The 21,097-nt window shown below is 46.4% G+C and overlaps 2 protein-coding genes across 2 annotated transcripts in view; one reads left to right on the top strand and one right to left on the bottom strand.

Moving 5' to 3' along the window:
* Positions 1 to 13,834, bottom strand: part of TSPAN32 (tetraspanin 32) — a 40,694-nt gene extending 26,860 nt beyond the window's left edge. Inside the window, exons 1-4 of the mRNA XM_083425736.1 lie at positions 13,333 to 13,834; positions 6,859 to 6,961; positions 4,910 to 5,030; positions 3,495 to 3,592 (exon numbers count right to left, since the gene is read on the bottom strand). Of these exons, the coding sequence (XP_083281862.1) occupies positions 3,495 to 3,592; positions 4,910 to 5,030; positions 6,859 to 6,924 (285 nt within the window). The 5' untranslated portion in view covers positions 6,925 to 6,961; positions 13,333 to 13,834. The remainder of the gene's footprint in view (positions 1 to 3,494; positions 3,593 to 4,909; positions 5,031 to 6,858; positions 6,962 to 13,332) is intronic.
* Positions 13,835 to 16,702: 2,868 nt separating this feature from the next.
* On the top strand, positions 16,703 to 20,753 carry ASCL2 (achaete-scute family bHLH transcription factor 2). The gene is made up of 2 exons (XM_083425767.1): positions 16,703 to 18,263; positions 19,830 to 20,753. Exon 1 carries the CDS (start codon positions 17,478 to 17,480, stop codon positions 18,216 to 18,218), a length of 741 nt encoding a protein of 246 aa, XP_083281893.1. The 5' UTR covers positions 16,703 to 17,477; the 3' UTR covers positions 18,219 to 18,263; positions 19,830 to 20,753.
* Positions 20,754 to 21,097: the final 344 nt, after the last annotated feature.

The following is a 21,097-nucleotide window of genomic DNA, read 5'->3' as shown; positions in this document are numbered from 1 at the left end:
GGCCTGCTGGCTAGTAAATCCCAGCACACATATGAAGCAACGATCTCGCTCACCTACCTTGCCCTTCAGTCGGTGGCCTTCCCTAGGCGGGCTGCATGCTCTACAACAGGAGATGCCAATGTGGTGTGCTCCAGATGTTTTAGACTACATCCCCCATCTTCCCTGACTATTAGTCCTGCTGTCTGGGGCAAATGGGAGGGTACCACCTTGGCAATCTGCTCCACAAAGCATATCACCCATTCCACCTTTTCCTGTTTTTGTTCCCTGACTTTCTATGCTACCCCATCACACCCCTACCTCCTCTTTCCCACCTTTCTCACTCCACCTCTTTCTGTCCCTCCACCTTCTCTCTCTCTCTCTCTCATTTCTCTCTCATCATTGCCAAGCACAACCCTGTCCAGCCCCTGTCCTCTTTCCCCCTCACATATAATCCCATCCAGCATCCAACCTGCCTCTTCCCTCATGCATGTGCTGCACCCAGAAGGCTTCACTGCACAGGACTTAAGAGAACATTGTTTACCGGATCGGCAAAATGCAACATATTTAAACTACTTGACTCTACAAGCCGAAACGGTGAACACCATTCAGTGCAGGAAAATGTGGTTAGTCTGAGGAGTGTGTTTTAATTGAAAGGAACTATGTGCCCTCTAGTGGTATAACAGTGAATATCATGTCTAGTAATATGGGCCTGATTTCCCTTTTTCCACATAGATTATTTGGGATCATCTGTTTATACAGCACCATCAGTGAGAATCGTGCTGTGCAGAGTAACATAAACAGAAAGAAGGGAAGGAGAGAGGAATATAAAACAAGTGATGAATATGCAGGCACACACAGAGACAGCAGCCTGTTGAAGAGGAGGACTAAAGGTTTAAGTTAATGAATGGGGAACCCATGGCTCTCTAGATGTTGCTGGGCTCCAACTCCCATCAGTCCCAGACAGCAAGGAAAACAGTCAAGGATGATGGGAGTTGTAGTCCAATGGCATCTGGAGGGACACATGTTCCCCATTCCCAGTTTAAGTGAATGTTTTACTGGAAGAAGTAGGTCAGGCATAGGCAAACTCAGCTCTCCAATTCCCATCATCCCTGACCACTGGTCCTGTTAGCTAGGGATCATTGGAGTTGTAGTCCCAAAACATCTGGAGGGTAGAGTTTGCCTATGCCTGAAGTAGGTTTTGATTTGGGAACAGAGAAAGGTGGCATCATGTTGGTGTTGGGGGAGAATGTTCTAGCTATTAAGAGTCTGTGGTGTATTTACACTAGTGATAACCAAGGTGGGTTAGTGAGTGTGAAGCATACCTTGAAAAAAAATCAGCTACCGGGTTAGATGCATCCAACTCACTATGACTGTGGAAATAGAAGGGCCCTCTATGACACTGATCCCCTCACTCTGCCCATATATGACAGTGACAACATCTGGGCAAAGAGGAGAGGGGGAATCTAGGAAGTGGTATTAACTGAGCTCTCCTATGGCTGCAAAGAGGATGCTAGCTTATTCTTCAGACATATGCCAGAACATTTAGGCTACACAAAGTGGCTTTAGTGCCCTTGTGCAGCAAGCCTGCTTTAAAAAAAGCAACCTCAAATCTTTTGCAGTAAGGAAAGTGATTGGGGAATGCACTGGGGAGGGTGCAGTAGCAATTGATTGATGTGACACAGTATAACCTTCCTTCAAACAAAGTAGAATGAATGCTCAGCAAACAGGCAATCTGGAAGCAATGCAATATGGTTTCTATTTCCACCCCCCGGCTCAAGTAACCTGGGGCCAAGACATCAACAGTCTTAGTCATTCCTATCTCTGCAAGCCAGAATTATATTTACTAACGCAAGTCCTTTGGACAATGCTGAATGAAAGAAGTGAACATGCTCCAATTAACTAACATTTCAGGTGCATTTGGATATTCCACTGCAGCGAAAAAAACCAATGGAATCAATAACATTCAGGGCTTTCCCTGACTTCCCGCTCTGAGAAAAGCAAAAGACAAATGCTTTCTCCACTCAGACAGTAGGCACCAACACTTTCTGAAAATCTAATTATATTAGGCCTGCTTTACTACTGGTTGCATGCCATCATCTGAGGGCAGATTTCTATATATAATGTTTTTCCTTTTCAGAGGAAGTGGACAGGTACAGTATGCAGGGGTGGGGGACAGGAATTCTACTGCAATGGCTTTGTTCTTCCTCTAATGCCAGAGGTGGAATGCCTCTGAATGCCAGTTGCCGGGAATCACAAGGGATGTAGCGGTGGTGTCAGCGTGTTCCACTCTGCAAGATCACATGAGAGTTTGGCAAGATCTCGCGAGATCTTGCCGGAAGCAGTAGGGTACTGCTTCTTGGGCTTCTCCCATGTGATACGGTTGCCTCACCCTGCCTCATGGGCAGGCTGGCCCTGCTTAGGTTTAATTCCATCCCAAGCCCAGTCTCTGGGTACCCTCCCCCTGCTGTGCTATACATGCTTGAAAGTGCCACATATATGCCTATCGGGTTGTGAGATGGAAGTTCCACTCGTGTGCTGCTTTGGAGGCGCTAGATGTGAGAAACAGCAGCACAGCCTATCAGGCCAGAAGCATCTCTTTGCATGAGATGGCCTCTGTATCTTGCTCTGTTATGTACGTCAGAGGCTGCACTGGGCCATTCCTGATATCAGATTGTCTTAGGGTATGTGAAAATGGATAGTATGCCTATCTCCAATTGTCCAGTTTCATTGATAACACTCCTATCTGGTGCAACACATTTGTGCTGATAAAGACAGTGTAAAAAATTACAGGCTGCATCGTTTGCTATGTCTCCTGTGCACAATTTAAAACCCTTATACAGTCATACCTCGAGTTGCATTTGCTTCATGTTGAGTTTTTTCATGTTATGAATGCGGCAAACTTGGAAGTGTTTACTTCCGGGTTTGCTGCTTAGCAATGTGCGTGCTTTGCGCATGCACAGATCACTCTATCACGTTACACGTCACGCGCACGGACCTTTCAGGGTGTGAATGGCACCCCGGAACAGATCACGTCCGTAAGTAGAGGTATCTCTCTTTCTTACTCTTTTAAACAAACTTAAGAGAACAATGATAGACCCCACAACCAGGGAAAGACTGGGTCAATGCTATGGTCTTTGCATCCAAAGCCGTGACTAATGGAGAAGGAAGAGCTGTTGGGATGTTAATATTGTGTGCCTTTTCATCCTACACCCAGGTTGTATATCTGTGTAAATAAAACCATAAATCCCAAGGGCACCACAGTCTCCACTGACCTTTCATTCCAAGCAAACTAAACCCTGGGTAAGCACTGGAATCTCTTAGTGTTCAGAGTCTGGGGTGCACGCAACACTTTCAATGAGTTGTAGGGTAAGCAGCTTGCAGCATCTCTTACTCCATAAGAGCACAAGAAGAGGCCTGTCGAAACAGACCTAAGGCCTGCCTAGTCCACCCCTCTATTTCCAACAGCATCTGGGGACCCAGTCCCCAGTTCAGACCCATGCTGTGCCCCTACTTACCGCTGCCATGGCACTCTCCAGTTCTCTCACTGTGGCAACAACACTCAGTAGGGCAGCAACGATCAGAAGGATGCTCAGGCATATCCCAGCAAAAAAAACTGAGGAAAGGGAGATGTACACGTGAGTAGGCCAAAATATCGTCAATGTAAGAAGTTCTCCGCTCAATTCTGACTATCCAGTTGTAGGCAGGAACCTTCCCAAAGTTGAAATCTATATTACAGCAAGACTTTCCTTCAACCAACGTCTTGTAAGCAAGGCTGTTCTGCAGCCAAGGAGTTTTCCGAAGCAGTATTTTCTGAAGCAGCTGGATTCTAGCAGTTGTATGAAGGGACTATTTGGTATTTTCCCCTTGAAAACAATGTTGCCCTGCCTTTGTGTGTAAGAAACAAACTCTCAGGGCTGATTACAATAATCTTTACGTGAGGCAGGTAAGCCAAGAGGTTGCCAGCGCAATTATCAATCTTCCAGTGAAGAGATGGAAATTTAGTTGTCACCATCCTATGGTCTTGAGCAGAGGAACACTGATGCTCAGAAATGATATATGGAAGGGGAAACTCCAGAGATTATAGGCGCTACCATCCCCAATTTTCTGTGTACAAGACACCTCATACCCCATATCTAATTCTCACCACATGTGGCTTTCTTTCATTTTGGAGTCCTCGGGACTGTTAAAGTTGGTTTTTTTGTTTTTTCCAAAGTTTATAAGCATACCAATACCAAACACAGAACTCACAAATAATCCAATACAGTTATACATTTGACCCCCCCCCCCCTTTTGTGGTTGCTTCTTTAATTTCAGTTTTTTATACTGCATTTCCCACATTACTCCCCTTTTAAGTTATTCTTTTCTTTCTCTTAATAATAATTTTGAACTGCTTGTTTTAGGTTAACCCTTCTCCTATGCAGCCATTTCAATGTTATGGCCTATATCACAAATAACAAACTTGCAACTATAAAAATGGCTGAGGCCAAAAATATAGGATCTAGAATTCCATCCACATCAGGAAAATAAAGCCATTCTGCTGGTGGAAACCAGCACAAGAATTCCTACTAGTACCATGGGGTTTCCCCCGCTCTCCCCCTCTACTCACTCCCCAAACATCCCCAAATTTGTTCTGGAGGGTCAGGGGAACCCTCAGAACGACTTGCAGGGTGTGGAGAAGGGGGTCTTCCCATGAGACAAACAGAACTGCTTGTGCTAACAGAACCACTGCCTTGGTGCTACCTTGAGTTTCATGCCAACGATTCCATTAAAGTTATGTAATAACCTTAATAACGTGGGGGGGGGGGGGAGGGGAGGAAGGGCAAGGAGATATGAATCCAAACAAACCCCCACTTAAGCAGCTAAACTGGCCAGTTTTAGCTGTTTCTTACAACAAGATATAGAAATCTTGAATCCAGTGCCCAGCACTTGCCTCCACGGTGAAGCAAAGTTCTTTTGTAGAGGTTCGCCTCCAAAGAGACCTCACTGATGACCGTGAAGTGCTTCCCATAGTAGGTGATAATGGTCAGTATGGTGAGGGAGACCCCAAGCACCTGAAAAGAGAGAGGAAGTCAAGGGGGGCGGGTTGGAACAGAAGGGAAAGCACACAAATTGGGCAACAGCTATGACCTTTTGGCACATTTCATATTATTCTGTATGTACAAGGTTTTAAAATAGGCTCTAAAGCTACTCTAGTGCATATAGTTTAGCCATGGGGTGCGTGGTGCTCTCAGACACACTTTTGGTGCCTGCTACGGTTCCTTGTTCCTCCTTTCAAAAAGAAAAAAATTAAAATGAGTTTTTTTTAGGGAGGAGTGCCTGCTTTGCAGGGCATGGGTTGATCATTTTTGGGTCTGTGTGGGTGTTCTGCCTGGTTGTGGGTGGTGGTGGTGGTGCTCTGAGAACCTCCAGTTTTTCTTCTGTCAAATGGTTGTTCTTGTGGTGCTTGTGCTAGTTTATTTGATTTCCAAATGTGTCCCCAGGCCCCAAAAGGCTGAGGCCCCCAGTTTAGCCATTGCCAATTACTAAACTCCAAGGGGAAAGAATCCAATAAAGAAATCTAAAAGCACCTGAAAAGATTTTTTTAAAAAATTCAATGAGCTTTTGATGCTCGATTTCTGTTTGAAACTTATGTGTGTCGTGACTGCTGCTTATTAGTGTTGTTGTTGTTGCTGCCCTGATGTTGTTGCTAATTTGTCTACATTGTAAGCTGCTCTGGGTGGCCTGTGAGCAGAAGAGTGGATACAAATATTTACCGTAATCGTCCTCATCCACATTATATAGTTTCCTTCGTACAATCAGAATAGAATCGATCAAACAGCATGTAAAAACACAGCAGCGTCCCAGATCAAAATAGATTTACTTCAACAGCCAGCAATGTCTTCACTTGAGGTAAAAGGAAAATTGCAGGGCAAAGGAAAAGGAACCTTCAATTGCATCGCCTGAGGTGTCAGGTAAAGAGATGGGGTCTGACTTCACAGTAGTCAAAGCTGGGGCTGTTCTCTGGCTTGCCATCGCAGTACTACAGCAAGTGAAGGTAGAGGGCAACAAGGGGAGCACACTGGCCAGTTGAATAAAGCGAAAATGGGAAGTAGCTCCGATCGGCTGCCTTGCATAATTTCAGTCGCGGCCGCAGGCCTCTGAATCATCACGCTGACGCCAAAGTGAGCTAGGACAACGGAGGCAACCAATGGGACCCACCCCAGTCGACAGAAGGAAGATGAGCCCTTGAGGTGAAATAGGACCTCAACCCCTTGCAGCTTCTTAACTCTTAGTCCCCAACACAACTCACAGCAGAAGGCTTTGCAGAGAGGTGTGCTCACTCACAGTCCAAGCTGCAGCCCTGCAGGGTGAATTTTATTGCACCAGTGACAAATTCTCAAATACTTCCACTAATGATATGAAATATAATATCTAAAAGAAGAAGACAGAGGGCTCTCTGTCCAAAATAAATGCCTTTCCAGAGCTTTATCTTCCAAGATATCAGAAACGAGGCTTACTTCAGAAACAGTTGATATACTATCCTTTCACAACATTTTTTTTTAAAAAAGGTAAATAATTTAACTGCTTATTCAGCATATTAAATTAACTTTTCTTTCTTAGCAACTGTGTTAAGGCTGCAACATCTGCTGGTGTGACATTTCTCAAGGGCTTTTCTCACCACATTTAGAAAGACAAATGGAGAAACCACAAACCTACGGATAAGAGCCAGCAGTGCTGTAAAGGATTGATAAGACCCCCGAGACACATTGTTAAGTCTTGCAGTTTAACTACACGCTCCCAGTATCTATTTTAAAAATTACATTCTATTGTTTTCTTTATGAAATTAAATTCCCACATCTAATAACAAATTGGCGTTTTTTTTCCTGCACAATCTCTTACCATCACAAAGAAGCTGGCCACCAGCAGCTGACACTTCACAGCTCGGACCCGGTATCTCTGCCCCATGCCTTCCTCTTCTCACCACTTACTGGCAATCTTTCTGCTGGAGAAGTTGCAAAAGAGTCTGTTTAGAAAGAAGGTTTGACTTACAGGAGGTGCTTGCCCCACTGCATCTTGGGAAATGTAGTGCTAGTACTTACCAACTATCCCCTAATACAGTTACTCATGATTGCACTGACTTTGTGCTTCTCCAAGAGTTTCATTTTGATAACTCACAAAATGTAAAAAGTTTCCCCATGAACCTTTCCCCCCAATGCTATTTATACATACAGAGAGACATGTATGTCTGTGCATACATGACAAGCATTTTCACCCACTGTGGTGTAGTGGTTAGAGTGCTGGACTAGGAGCTGGGAGACCAGGGTTCCAATCCCCACGTGGTCATGAAGCTCACAAGGTGACCTTGGGCCACTGACTGCCTCTCAGCCTAACCCGCCTGACAGATTAAATGAGAAGAGGGGGACCATACACCACCTTGAGCTCCTTGGAGGAAAAGGTGGGACAGAAATGCAATAAACAAATACACGAATCAAACCTAGTTTAAAAATGGAACCTCGCAGGACCTTGTTTATGCAGATACAAAGCACTGCAATGTCTGGGGGCACTATATGAATTGGCAGGATGATACCATTCTGGAGGAAGGAAGCCATGATAGATATAGTGCAGGACATTTGCCAGAGTCTGAGGGCTGATTCAAAATCTTATCTAGGAAGTTCGTCCACAGAAAAAAAGAAACAGGCAGGTAGACAGGAAGGGTACTTTGCACGCTAGGTTCAGAAACAAGATGATGTCAGAAGTAACACAGAGAACATGGGAAGAAGTAGAGGCAGAAGATCTTAAAGGGTGAGGCAGGGGCTACACAAAGGCAGATCAGAGAGTGGTTTGTGTTTCTGTATTACAATATATTTTCTTTACATTGACTTAAAATTTATGTTCTTCCTTCTCTCTATAGTGTCATCTTACACCACCTTCCAAGAGGAGGTTGTTTTGATATTTCAGGGAGTCCCACTATGCACAGCTGGCGGAGACTCTTGAGAATCCCATGGACTGCAAGAAGATCAGACCTATCCATTCTTAAGGAAATCAGCCCTGAGTGCTCACTGGAAGGACAGATCGTGAAGCTGAGGCTCCAATACTTTGGCCACCTCATGAGAAGAGAAGACTTCTTGGAAAAGACCCTGATGTTGGGAAAGATGGAGGGCACAAGGAGAAGGGGACGACAGAGGACGAGATGGTTGGGCAGTGTTCTTGAAGATACGAACATGAGTTTGACCAAACTGCAGGAGGCAGTGGAAGACAGGAGTGCCTGGCGTGCTCTGGTCCATGGGTCACAAAGAGTCGGACACGACTAAACGACTAAACAACAACAAAACCTAAACTTTTAGACCAGGCATGTCCAAAGTCCGTTTTGGGGGCCTAATCCGGACCGCCGGTCGATTTAATCCGGCCCCCACGGGAGTAGTCTCAGCTCTGGTTAAGAACTTAATTCGTTATGGAGGTCTGTTCTTAACCTGAAACTGTTCTTAACCTGAGACACCGCTTTAGCTAATGGAGCCAATGCGCCGCTGCAGCACGATTTCTGTTCTCATCCTGAAGCAAAGTTCTTAACCTGAGGTACTACTTTGGTCGGCCCTCATGCATGTTCACTTCATCAAATCTGGCCCTCTTTGAAAAAAGTTTGGGCACCCCTGTTTTAGACCATAAAGGAAATCTGGGAGTCAATTCACTTTGTCCACTAGAGGACCTCAGAGACTAAAAGAAGCATTTTTGTTTCTTCTGTTCAACTGCAGTAGTAGCTCTCCGAACAGGACCTGAAGCTGCATTATCTACATGGAACAGGGGAATGGGATGCATGGCGAGTTTGTGGTCCTCGTATAATTTATGCTGGCGATGGCCATATTTCAACATTTGGGCTTCTGTACTGTCAATACTGGTGTTCACAATTGGGGGAAATTCTGCAGGTGCAGCTTGTCATCATACTGTGCTTCAGGGATTTAAACAACGGCACCTTCCAAAATATGTACAAGTATTATTATGATTTTTAAAAACCCAGAGATGAATAAATCTGTTTTAGGGTGGCTGGATGCAGAAGAGGGCAGGATTTTCAGCAGCTGCAGCTTGTCACGCAACGACTCCATGCCTCTCTCCTCCTTTCATGCCATGTCTAGGCAACAAAATGTGTACTGTCACATCATTATGGTTTGTTGCCTGCTTCACCTCACAACATCTGGTGTTGCTCCTGGGGTGGGGCAGTGTACAGTGTGATGACATCCTATCACATGTTGCATTTACACAGAGATTACAAAGAAAGTACAGGGGCAAAGAGATATGAAAGGGTGGAGCACTGTAACTGGCTGAAGAAACGTGTCCCCTCATCAGTTTTGCTTCCACACTTGCACATGATGAATTGGAAAGGGCCTCTGTTGATTTCTTTCAGGAATTCTCATAGAATCATAGAACCGTAGAGTTGGAAGGGGCCCCCACGGGTCAGCTAGTCCAACCCCCTGCAATGCAGGGATCTCAACTAAATCAGGCATGACTGGTGGCATATTGCTTAAAAACTTCCAAGGAAGGAGAATCCATCACCTCTCTTGGAAGTCTGTTCCACTGTCAGGCAGCTCTTTCTGTCATAAAGTTCTTGCTGATGTTTAAGTCGGAATCTCCTTTCTTGTAACTTGAATCCATTAGTTCAGGTCCTACCCTCCAGAGCAGGAGGAAACGAGCGCGTTCCCTCTTCCATGTGACAGCCTTTGAGATATTTGAGAATACATCCTTAGGATCACGTGACACCTGTCACATGCTTTACTATTAAACTTTTTTCTGTCTTTTATCATTATATATATATATGTGTGTGTGTGTGTGTGTGTGTATGTATATGTATATATCTAGATATCTAGATATATATATCTAGTTTGTAAGTTGACAACAAAATATGTTTTTGATGGTTGGCTATATAAATTTAATATATATTAATAATCTCATATGTCAGGAGACAGATTGTGTATCCACATCAATGATGAGGAGAAATGACCTTTGGGAGCACAGAGAGAAGAAATGCACCTGTAGCTACAAAACTGGATTTCTTCATCTGCCCCAGCTGCAATAAAACTTGTCTTTCCCATGTTGGTCTCTACAGCCACAGCAGGCACTGTAACTCTCCAGCTGTTTGACTTTACCCTGAAGGTGCATTCTTCCATTGTCTCCTGAGACAGAAGGATGCCAATATATGTCTTCTTTCCCTCCTTTCCTGTTCCATTTTTGAAATTTTGTCTCACTGCACCCCACTCCAAACTTTCTTCTGTATGCTGAACCTCATTCACATGAACACATTTGTGTGTCTAGATACAGCTTTCGTATACATTTGCTCAGACCCCCATCTCAGCACATGCAATTGGATGCATATCAAAGCAGTCCCATGATTGCTCACCATGAGCAAATTTTACCATTTACAGTGCAGGTCTGTGTCTACTCAGAAGAAAGTCCTATTCTGTGGAGCTTACTCCCAGGTACCCAAGTTATTCCTGAACACATTTCAATAGAGATGGGGAAGCTCCCCAAGGCTCATTTTGGATTAGGACTAGCAATTGAAAACAAAAGTAGCCAATGTCTGGGAAATGTTCTAAATTTGGTCACACCTGTCACTCTCATGAGCCTCCAAATTCACTCCCTTGTCAGACTCCAGCCATTTCATAATGTTCCTGATCTGCTGGTGACAAAGTGGGAAAGTGCTTTATCTTCTCCTGCCGTGGAAAATGCTGTGGCTATGATGGCAGAAGAGATGTTAGGAGGCTCTCTCCTCCTCTTTCTGTCCCCAACAGTTGGAACTCTGGGAAATGTTATTTTCCCCATGAACACCTGCCAGGTGCTCCAGGTAATAGCAAGGGAAAAGGAGGGAAGAGAAAGAAAAGGGCAGAAAGAGAGACATGCTGAGTCCTTTAGCCATAATAGCACTTGGTGCCCTAATAGCAGCCTGGAAAGCAGGTCAACAAACCAGGTAAAATGGTGGGAGAAATTCTCCTCTATCTTGCTTTAGAATCAAAGCAAGAGAAGAACTGGGGTGTGCGTATCTGTCACATTGCTTGTCTCATGTTTAAGGTGAGCATTGACAAAACGCTGCAACATCTTCAGCGCTTCTTTTGTAACCAGCTGAGAAGTGGCTATTTCTTGTCTTCTACCCCACACTTCTGAGTGTATAGCTTTAAAGCCATACTGAATATCAAGTTGGGTGGGAAGCTGCTGCATCAGGTAGCTTGGATTAATTGATCTCGTGTAAAATCTTGTACATGACTTCGAGAGAATGGGAAACCTACAACAACAGCAGCAGCAGCAGATCTTTGAGGAAAAGCCTTGTGGGAATGAAGTGGGAGGTTTCTTGGGATGATAACATCTTTACCAGCAAGTAACCCTGCCTTCTGGATGCGCTGTTGTTACCTTACCCTCTTTCCCTCCCTTTGTGATATGTGAAGCCAGCAGCAGAAAGGTAGGAATGAGAGAGACCTGTACACTAGAGGAGCTCAAACTTGGAAAGGCGTTTTCCAATTTGTGCAAGCAAATCAGATGGCTGCTGGATGCACAGGGCATCTAGAAGCAGCCAAAACTGTCTTTGGAGTGTTTTCGGAAGATGCTTTGGCTCACAGTTGAATTAGAAATTGCCTGAAAAGACAGAGGAGGAGTTAATATATTTTGGCTGCAAATTAGCAGACCCTGTTTTTCAAAAACCAAGCCACCGACCCCCTACTTTTGAAATTTTTGATTTCTCTGTGGTAGATTTTGCTATGTGAACAGTACCACAGACCACCAAATGGGAACCTCTGACACAGATTATATGCCTCCTATTGTGCTGGGGCATCAACAACTATTTGCAGAATGAAGTTTTAGTACACAATCAAGCTAAGAAGCCATAGGTGGTTCATTTGAGTCCTGGGTAAAGTTGAATTCAATCTGACCCTCTGGCTCACTAGCAGCTCAAAGACTAAATCCTACCACCCTGATAAGAACTTTCCATTTCATCCTTCTGTATTTTAGATCTGGTTTGACACCACCACCAAGGATTTGAATCTTTGGGGCATTCTTTTGAGAACGGGTTCAAAGCAAGGAGAAAAATAGTCTCAAGGCCATTCAGATCTTCTTTTACGTGTAAGATTGCAGACGGCCAAAGAAGCCGAGCATTGAAAATGCACCTCTCTTCCTGTAGAAACCGGTCTCCGCAGAGAACAGAAAATTACAGGGGGTGTTGGCGCTGCCTCCGTGCATTCAGAGTCTTTCACCTACTGGCTATAATATGGTTATGTGCACTTTGGAGTTTGCCTGTTAAAGAGAAGAAAAGCGGTGCCCTATAAATCACCGAGCCCCTTTACCCTCACCAAAACATACACTAACTAAATTAATTAGAGCAAGCTCCCCTTCACCATCACAATTACCTGGGAACAAAAAGCCCCCACAGCCCAAGCCTGCATTCTCTGGTGCCTCACAAGGATGCATTGTGAGAGCTGATTAACATGCATTAGCAGCTATGCACAATCAAAGCTAAAATAAACTTTTAAACCCAGGCCTGTCTCCTTTTCAAGAAAGGAAGGAGCGGAAGGGGTTGCCGAGGCAAGGCGGGGAGAGCAGTTGGGTCTGCCAGGCTTAACATTCATGACGCGACGGCGGCTGTGAATGGAAACAAAGTTTGACTGTAGCTGGCTTAAAAGAAACCAAACCAAGAGAAACCCCCCACAAAACACCCCCCACTACCACACACACAAAAACACAACCCCCTCAGTAACAGGGCGGGTGGGTGTGGGGGAGGTTTTTGTGCTTAAAAAAAAAAAAAAAAAGTTTTCAAAATGTGCCTTAGAAACCCAAACAGAGGCCCAGGCATTTTCAAATGAATTTAAATGAGTAGGATGCTGAAGGAAATGGTGAGGAAAAACTCGCCCACCTTTAGAAAACGGTACATGTGAACAGAGCACAAAGAGGGAGAAAGTATTCTCTTTCTCTCACGCCCGTTAAAGGATGCGCATGCAGTTTCAGCACATGCAGAGAGAGGTATGTGAAGGAACATTTAAGGTCATGCAAAACACCACAAAAGCCAGAAAATGTAAAGCTGCCCCAGTGACTTTGTAAGGTAGATGGACGGGCAGGCTTCTACAACTAAAACACACACACACACACACACACACACACACATACATGCTGAAATGATTACTGTTATCTCCCCATGACCTAGTCCTAGAAGTCTGATATTTGGTAAATGTAGCCCAGGGATAGGAGACTTTTGACAGCCTGAGGGCCACATTCCCTGGTTCATGACCTTCCAGAGGGCAGATGCCAGCGATAAAAGTGAGTGGGGCAACAGATAACAACTCTTGCCTTAGCAGCAGTGGCTACATTCCAGCCATGTGTAAGTCACAAGTTTTTACACACACCTACCTCCATCCAGGCAGGCAAGAAGCCTGCTCACATTTCATGTTCCGGCCAGGCAAAAGCACTTGAGGAGGGCACAGAGAAAGGCCAGGGAGGGGTGTGGCCTGGGATAGTCTTGACACTTGGACAGAGGCCTAGAGGACGAGGGTCCATAGCCCAGTGGTAGAGCTCCTGCCTTGAAAGCAAAGGGTCCCTGGTTCAATCCCTGGCGGCATCTCCAGGTAGGGCTGGGAGAGGACCTTGGCTGAAAACCTGGAGAGCTGATGCCGGTCAGTGTAGACAACGCTGAGTTAGTTGGGGCAATTGGGTTGACCTGGTACAAGGCAGGTTCCAACATGGGCCATGTGCTCTTCCCCACTTGAGATTCCAGACTCCTGGGTTGCAATGGGACTGGGAAGACCCAACTCCATATCCTTAGTCCTGAAGCTTACTTGGTGAGCTTGGGCCAGTCTGGATATTCCCATCAAATCTGCTTCACTGCGACAATAAAAAGATGTTCTCTCTCTCCCTCCCCCTGAGACTAACCTCTTTAGTTGGGTTGGTCAGCACTGCGTTTCCTTTTTCAGAGAAGAGTAAAACAAAAGACCCCTTCTTGACCCTTCAGTAACTGGGGTGTCTTCCAAATCTCTCTTGGAGCCACCCAATCATTTGAATGCAGACAAATGCTGTTCCATTGAGACACATTTCCTTTATGACCAAACCTTCATCAGAGTCATACTTGTCAAAAATTGCTTGGCACCTCCTCCCCCCCCCTCAAAAAAATTGTGTTGTACAACCATTTATTGAAGAGCTACACTTCTGGTGACAAGTGAAACTGCATCTGCCATCAGGATTAGCTCGCACAACTGGGTTTTTAGGATCAGAGCCAAAACTTAGGGTGTGAAGACAGATCCATCTCCTCAGTCTTCAGCCTAGAAAACAGGCAATAAATGCATCCATAGAAACTCTTGGAATGCTGGAATCATTTGGCTATATCTCTTCCTGCTCACACCTGCCAATTTCACTACCTGTTGTTGTCTTTGAGCTCCTTTGAAGAAAAGAGGGATATAAATGCACATGTATTGTAAAATGTTTTCAGGCAAGGCAAAAAATACAGTAACTTGTTGTGTAAATGGTAACAATCTGTACTTTTCAACAGTTGGTACGTAGATAGGCCAAGACATATGCAAACCTTAATTTTGACTTCAAAGAAGCAAAATAAATTACACTCACTTGTGTTTTTGGACATATGAGTGTGGATTCCCCCACAAGGGGTGGGGCTGGGATTTCTAGGATAGGTACTCCTTGCAAAAAGGCAGCTCTGCTTCTGCCCTGCCTCCAAAGATTCATCTGAAGGCTCCAGCAATAACCCACACAGCCATGAGGTTCAGTGGGTGACACTGGGCCAGTTGTTGCCTCTCAGCCTAACCTACCTCACTGGGTTGTTGTGGGGATTAATTATGGGGGGAGACATGAAGTCCTTAGAGAAAAAGGTGGGATACAAATGCAATTAATAACAACAACAATAAAAGCTGCATGTTATAGGAATTCAATTGGTGCCACTCTCCCCAATATGTTAAGGCAGCAGTGGTCAAATCTGCCTCTGTTAAAAACCTACAATCTTGCACTAGCCGTCAGAGGTCTTTCTGTCTACCACCTTCAATTTAGTTCCCTGCAGAAATCCAATAGGCTAATTTATTCTTCAACATGATGCCTCTTGGAGAGCTTTTGGTGAAACAATCAAGCTGAAGTTTCCACTCTTAAATTGTTGTAAAATTAAAGTGAATTTTCTACACCAGGGGTCGGCAAAGCTTACCGGGATCACTCCCAGGATCACATGGGCCGGATCACTCCCGTGGAGATCCTCTGTGGGCTGGACCGGTGCAGTGTGATGCTGGAAATTGCATCTGCGCATGTCCGTGGCGCCGGAAATTGCTTCTGCACATGCCCAGATGCCAAAAACTGCACCTGTGCAGAAGCGATTTCTGGTGTCTGGGCATGCGCAGATGTGATTTCCGGTGTCTGCACATGCACAGAAACTATTTCCAGAGCCACAGAAGAGAGTCCCCACACCATGCCGGTTCAGTGCAGCATGCGGGGACTTGCTGAGCGGGCGGCTCAGTTCAGGGGCAACTTGTGGGCCGGTTAAACGGGCTCTGTGGGCTGCTTCCGGTCCATGGGCCTTAGGTTGCCTACCCCTGTTCTACACCTCGTTTAGTGTTTAAACACAGCCAAACAAAATTTTCATGAAGAAACTTTTCAACCATCTGTGAGAAAGAGGCTGGATATCATCAACCCATGCTAAATCACTTCTGGGGCAGAGATGATGCTCAAAAGAAAGTCTCATGTTTAACTTCTCCAGGTAAGAGACTGGTGTGTGTGTGTGAATAACCTTCTTACTGCTGCTGCGTTTGAAGACCACCATGGCCAGAATGAGAAACATTCCCAGTGTTGCAATCTGCCGTCCTCATATGTTTCATGGTCTTCACACTGACAGGTTCCAACTTCTGGGTAAGCCCTAGATTGTTCTCAATCCACACAGTACAAGTGCTGAATCCAATGGAAGATTTGCTAACGCTGCTATCTCGTGCCAGAAGGGGGAAAGAACCAGATTGTTCCAATCCAGATTAAAAGAGCGGTGCAGTATATTTTGGCAACAAATCGTCTTTAAAAAAATCCCTCTTTCAAAACTACAGCTGATGAAAGACTTGTATGTGGCAATTAAATAAGTGTTGCATAGAGGGCTTGTTGTTGTATAAACAACTGTGCAGCAGAACTGACAATTCAGAGAGTTTGCAAAAGGGACCAAGAAGGCAATGTTTTTATTATCGTTGTGTATCACTTTTAGCCAGAGCACATACAACCAGAGAACGTTTTGCCATTTACATTAAACAAAGTGATCCTGAAAGGACAGGTTAATTATTCCATTCATTTGAACCGGAACAGTAGAGGAAAAGACACTTCCTAGGGGTGTGTGGGTGACATCAATGTTATGTAAACGCTTTGGCACTCTGCATCTCTCCCCCCCTCCCCGAAAACACAAAATGGTAATCAGCCTATGGAGTGGAAATATGGGATCACGCCCTTTCGAGACAAACAGCAGTACCCATGAAATTTCCCCATACCATCTGGGTTTCTGGGGTGCCCAAAGTAATGAAAACAACCTCAAACATTTGAAGTTATATGTGCCCAGTCTATGGGGAAGGGCTCAGTAGCAGAGAATCCAGTTTGCATGCAGAAGGTCTCTAACTCAATCTCCAGGTAGGGCCAGGAGAGCAACCTGTCCGAAACCCTGCAGAGCTGCAAACAATACTGACATTGATCAAAGGTTTAATTCAGCATAAGGCAGCATCTTATGCTTTTATGCAGGTATACAACTGAAACCCTGAAGACCCCAAGTGCATTGTAGCACCTGCACAGCAGGCCCCGAAATCCTAGGACCTAGCTGTCTGTCCAGGTGGACACAGTGCAGAGCATGCACCTTGGGTCTGGGCTCAATATGAAGACTGCGCCCCGCTCCCAATACAGACGCTACTTATGTTAGCAGCTGAACTCCCAAGTTCCTTAAGTCGTGTGTGGGGACAGAGCTTGCTGACCAGGCGCTGCTGGCTCAGGTGCTGGGCGAGGCGCTCGCGCAGCCCCCGGCCGGGCCGCTTTGGGATGCAAATGAGGCGCAGGGCGTGCGCCTGGCGAGGAGGAGGAGGAGGGCTTGTTTATGGAACCTGGGCCGGGAGCCACGCGCCGGGCGCGCGAAGTTGCCAAGCGAGCTTCCCATTGGGTGGGAGGAGGCTCGGGAGCCAAGCGGGCGGCGGGGGGTTGCGCGCGGGGTGTGCGGCGCGCGCCGCGTCGCGTGCTGCTGCTGCCGGGGGCCCGCGAGCGGCGGCAGCAGCGCGTGTTGATAAGGGGCAGAGCGGCGAGGCGCTGGCTGCAGAGGTGCCTGGGCAGCGCGCGAGGAGCAAGAGGGAGGGAGGCAGGCACGAAGCGAGGAAGGAAGGAAAGCAAGCGGGGACGGGGCGCGCCCGGGTCCAGCGCCTTCCCAGCGCAGCCGGCCATCACCTTTGCATTCCAAGGGAACCCCGACTCCAGCCTGCCGCCGCTTCGATTTTGCGCGCCAAACTCCGGATCTTAGCGAAGGCGCCGAGGCCGAGAGCCGGGAACATCGATGCCCCAAGATGAACGGCGGGGCGATCGCGACGGCCACGCACCAGGCGCCTGGCGAGAGTTTCCCTTTGGGCGGCTGCAGCGGCGCCCACCCGGGTTCCTCGTTGGCGCTCCGGCTGCAGGCGGGACCCTCTCCGTCGGGGCAGCCTCCGCAGTGGGGCGCTGCTAAAGGCGGCCCCGGCCCGGCCGCGCAGTCCTCGTCGCGCTGCAAGAGCGCCAAGCGGCGCTCCAGCTCGCCGGAGCTGCTGCGCTGCAAGCGGCGCTTGGCGTTCCCGGGCCTGGCCGGCCAGGCGGGCGTCGGCGGGGCCGCGGCGGTGGCGCGGCGCAACGAGCGCGAGAGGAACCGCGTCAAGCTGGTCAACCTGGGCTTCCAGACGCTGCGCCAGCACGTGCCCAACGGCGCCGCCGCCAAGAAGATGAGCAAGGTGGAGACGCTGCGCTCGGCCGTCGAGTACATCCGGGCTCTGCAGCAGCTCCTCGACGAGCACGACGCCGTCAGCGCCGCCTTCCAGGACAGGCTCCTGCAGCCCGGCCGCATCGCCGCCGCCGCCGCCGCCGCCTGCGCGGGAGGAGGAGGCTGCAGCGGCAGCTCGTATTCCTCCGCCTCGCCCTCCTTCGACGGTCGCGACGGCAGCTCGGTGCCCGGCTCGCCGCGCTCGGCGTACTCCTCGGACGAGAGCGGCTACGAGGGGGCGCTCAGCCCCGAGGAGCAGGAGCTGCTCGACTTCACCAGCTGGTTCGGCAGCTACTGACCCCCAGCCGCCACCGCCGACTCCGTCGAGGGAGCTCGCTCTCCGGTAAGCGGCAGAGACACAGCGGGACATGCATCGCAGTATAGCTGCATGGGAGAAGGTCGTAAGCGCGCCAGTGTTTCTTCGTAGACTTGTAGGGTTGGAAGGTATCCCCAAGGCTATCCAACTCCTGCTTTAAAACCTCCACCTTCTGAGTTTGAACAGCTCTTAACTGTCAGAAAGTTCTTAATGCCAAGGTTGCAGGGGGTTGGACTAGATGATCCCCAGGGTCCCTTCCAACTCTACAGTGCTATGATTCTTCGTGGTAGTCTTTTCATTGAGCCGTTTCAGGGTAAAACTCTTCACACAGCACACACAACCTGTGTTTTTAAACAATCCCCTGCTGCATTGCTGTGTCAGCCAGGGTTAGACAGTTATGCCTATGCTGCAGCAGCACGCTCCTGTCAACCTGGATTGGGATTTTGGCACATGATCACACAAGTGAACTGAAGCTGATCTGGCCAGGGTGGCAGGGTCAGCGTTCACACAACCGGCCCATCACTGACCGGTGTAGCTGGAAGTTAGCACTGAATAACTGAAACCGGCCCCTGCAAGTCAAGACAGTCCTGTGAATGACTCAGATGTTTTAATATTGCTTGCATGCAAAACTTTCCAGTGAAGGCTGAAATAAATTGACTGAAGCTGGTAATGCAGAAGCAATTCAGTGGTGCTAAAGTTCCACTGAAATGAATGGGGCTACCATGAAAACGGGCTTAGTGTTGGTGTGTCGATGGTCTTAATGCACTATTGAATGTGGTTTTCTTCATGGGGAGGGCAACCCAAATCAACTTCACTTCAAAGGTTTGTGCCAATAGTTTTACATAACCTATAAACATTCAGATCTCAGGATGGATACCGCTTGCAGTCGAATTGTTTCTCATCCTGAGTTTTGTTTGAGTTGGCTAGGGCATTGTATCTGCTGCTTACCTGTGTTTCTCATTTGGAAAGAAGAAAGATATAGGTCAAAAATGTTTATGGGTGAGTTTGCCTTGCAGAATAACCAAGAGTGCAGCCCTGTACAACTCTGAAGTAAGGCCCACAGAGTTCAGTGTGGCTTACTCCAATCTCTCAGGTGTGGATATAGGATTGCAGGCAAATCCCTCCAGTTCTAAATAGTTTTGTAGGTCCTATCAATTTCAGTGAAATTTGCATACAGGTACGTTCACATACTGGTGCTGACATGTAAGAATCGTTGACCAGAATTCTGCCATTTACAAGCCCAGTTATAATTTCTTAAGAAAAGCAGGAAAAGGCTAGATTTAGAAGACACCAGTTTTCCTGACAAAATAGAGGTGAGTGTGTTGAGAAATGCTATATATGTGTACCACATTTTGCTTGGAGAATAGACAGCAATAGTACAATCCTATATATGTGTATTCAAAAGCAAGCCACACTAAGCTCAATGGGACTTACTGCGCCCTGAATTGCTGTAACGGAACTTGTAGAAGAGGTCTACGCTGCATGGATTAGTCTAGCTATGTGACCAGGGGAGAAAGCCCTGGATGGCTCCCCTCAGCCCGGCTGGATCTGTCAGTTATGTGCTCCTAATGGCCTTTCTGTTTTCTTTTGTAGCAACACTGAAAGGAGCGCTGTGTAGAACTTCAGTACTTCATTGTCCCAGGCACCCGTTAAGATGCAGCAGAAGAGCAACAAGGACCCTTAATTTAACATGCTTCCTACTTCCCGTGAGCCTCATTGCAAAGGATATCGAACGCTCAGATCCTTGTGACATCTGACATTGTTCTTTCATGAAACAAAAGACTAGTGGCTTGTGATCTTTCTTTCTTTCTTTTTAAAAAAGTGCAATTATGTAAATAGGTAATAGGGGCCAAAGATTATACCTGCTGTTGTACAGTAGTATATGGTGCCCCCTCCTTGAGTTCTTGAATTACCAATGAAAAAGCTTATTAATGATTCCAGTGGCAGATGGAGATTACTGGGCTTCCACACTTAATACGTGCATACTTTTTATATGGGAAGGGGTGAAATAATTAAAACTTGATGCTTCCTTTTTTCTGAATGGGAAGGGGACTATTGCCATGTCAGAAATTAACTTTATACGTGTAACTTGAACTGCCTGTGTGAACACTGTTGATATGAAGACTTATTTTTGTACAAAAAATCTCTAGAAATTGCAATTGGAGAGGAAATATTTGTCGAAGTCTGTTGCACCCTTGACTTCTTAACACTGCCAGCTAGGACGTTTTGAGACCTTATACAACTTAGATAAAGTTTCCTAACATTTTATACTAAAGGAGTGTAAAACTGTTTGTGTTGAATATGATGTCCCAAGACTTTGTTTGTATTTTGTTTTTGGGTCTGGTGTGAAGGTTCAATTCTCTGGAGAAAAACAACAACCCTGAAGTTTTATTTTTAATGTATTGAAGGTATTTTTGTATGCACTTGTTAGGATTTGTTGAGATGTATATATGCAGTTTTAAAAGAGTATCCTATTTTATGTAAATCAACTTTATAAATAAAATCTATTTATAAATAGCCTTTGTTATCATAGCTGTCTTATTCTGATCTCTTGGATGTGGGAAAGGGAAAGCTACAGAGGCAGATTAATACTGTTTTTACCTTTGTTTAGATTCATATTCATAATCTGGGTTCAGATGTCACATTGAACCATGGTTCAGTGTCACTTAATGAGCCTAGCCTCTGCTTGTATACTTCCCTCTCCTATGCAGCCAGGGTGTGGAAAGCTTTCCCTTAACCACAGTTTGTTGTGTTGTCCAGTGTGTCAAAACTCATCAACACTTAACTATATAGTTAATTGCCAGAGGGAAACTTAAAATTGTGGTTTTAGGTGCTGGCTTCTTGAAATCACCCATAGTTAG

This window comes from Podarcis tiliguerta (assembly GCF_965153285.1).
Source record: "Podarcis tiliguerta genome assembly, chromosome: 1".
NCBI classification, from domain to species: domain Eukaryota; kingdom Metazoa; phylum Chordata; class Lepidosauria; order Squamata; family Lacertidae; genus Podarcis; species Podarcis tiliguerta.
The sequence above is the reverse complement of the archived record's forward strand: the minus strand, read 5'-3'. Positions and strand labels throughout refer to the sequence as shown.

Bases quoted from the DNA above. Each gene is read 5' to 3' on its own strand.
- ASCL2 (XM_083425767.1), top strand. From the start codon at position 17,478: ATGAACGGCGGGGCGATCGCGACGGCCACGCACCAGGCGCCTGGCGAG.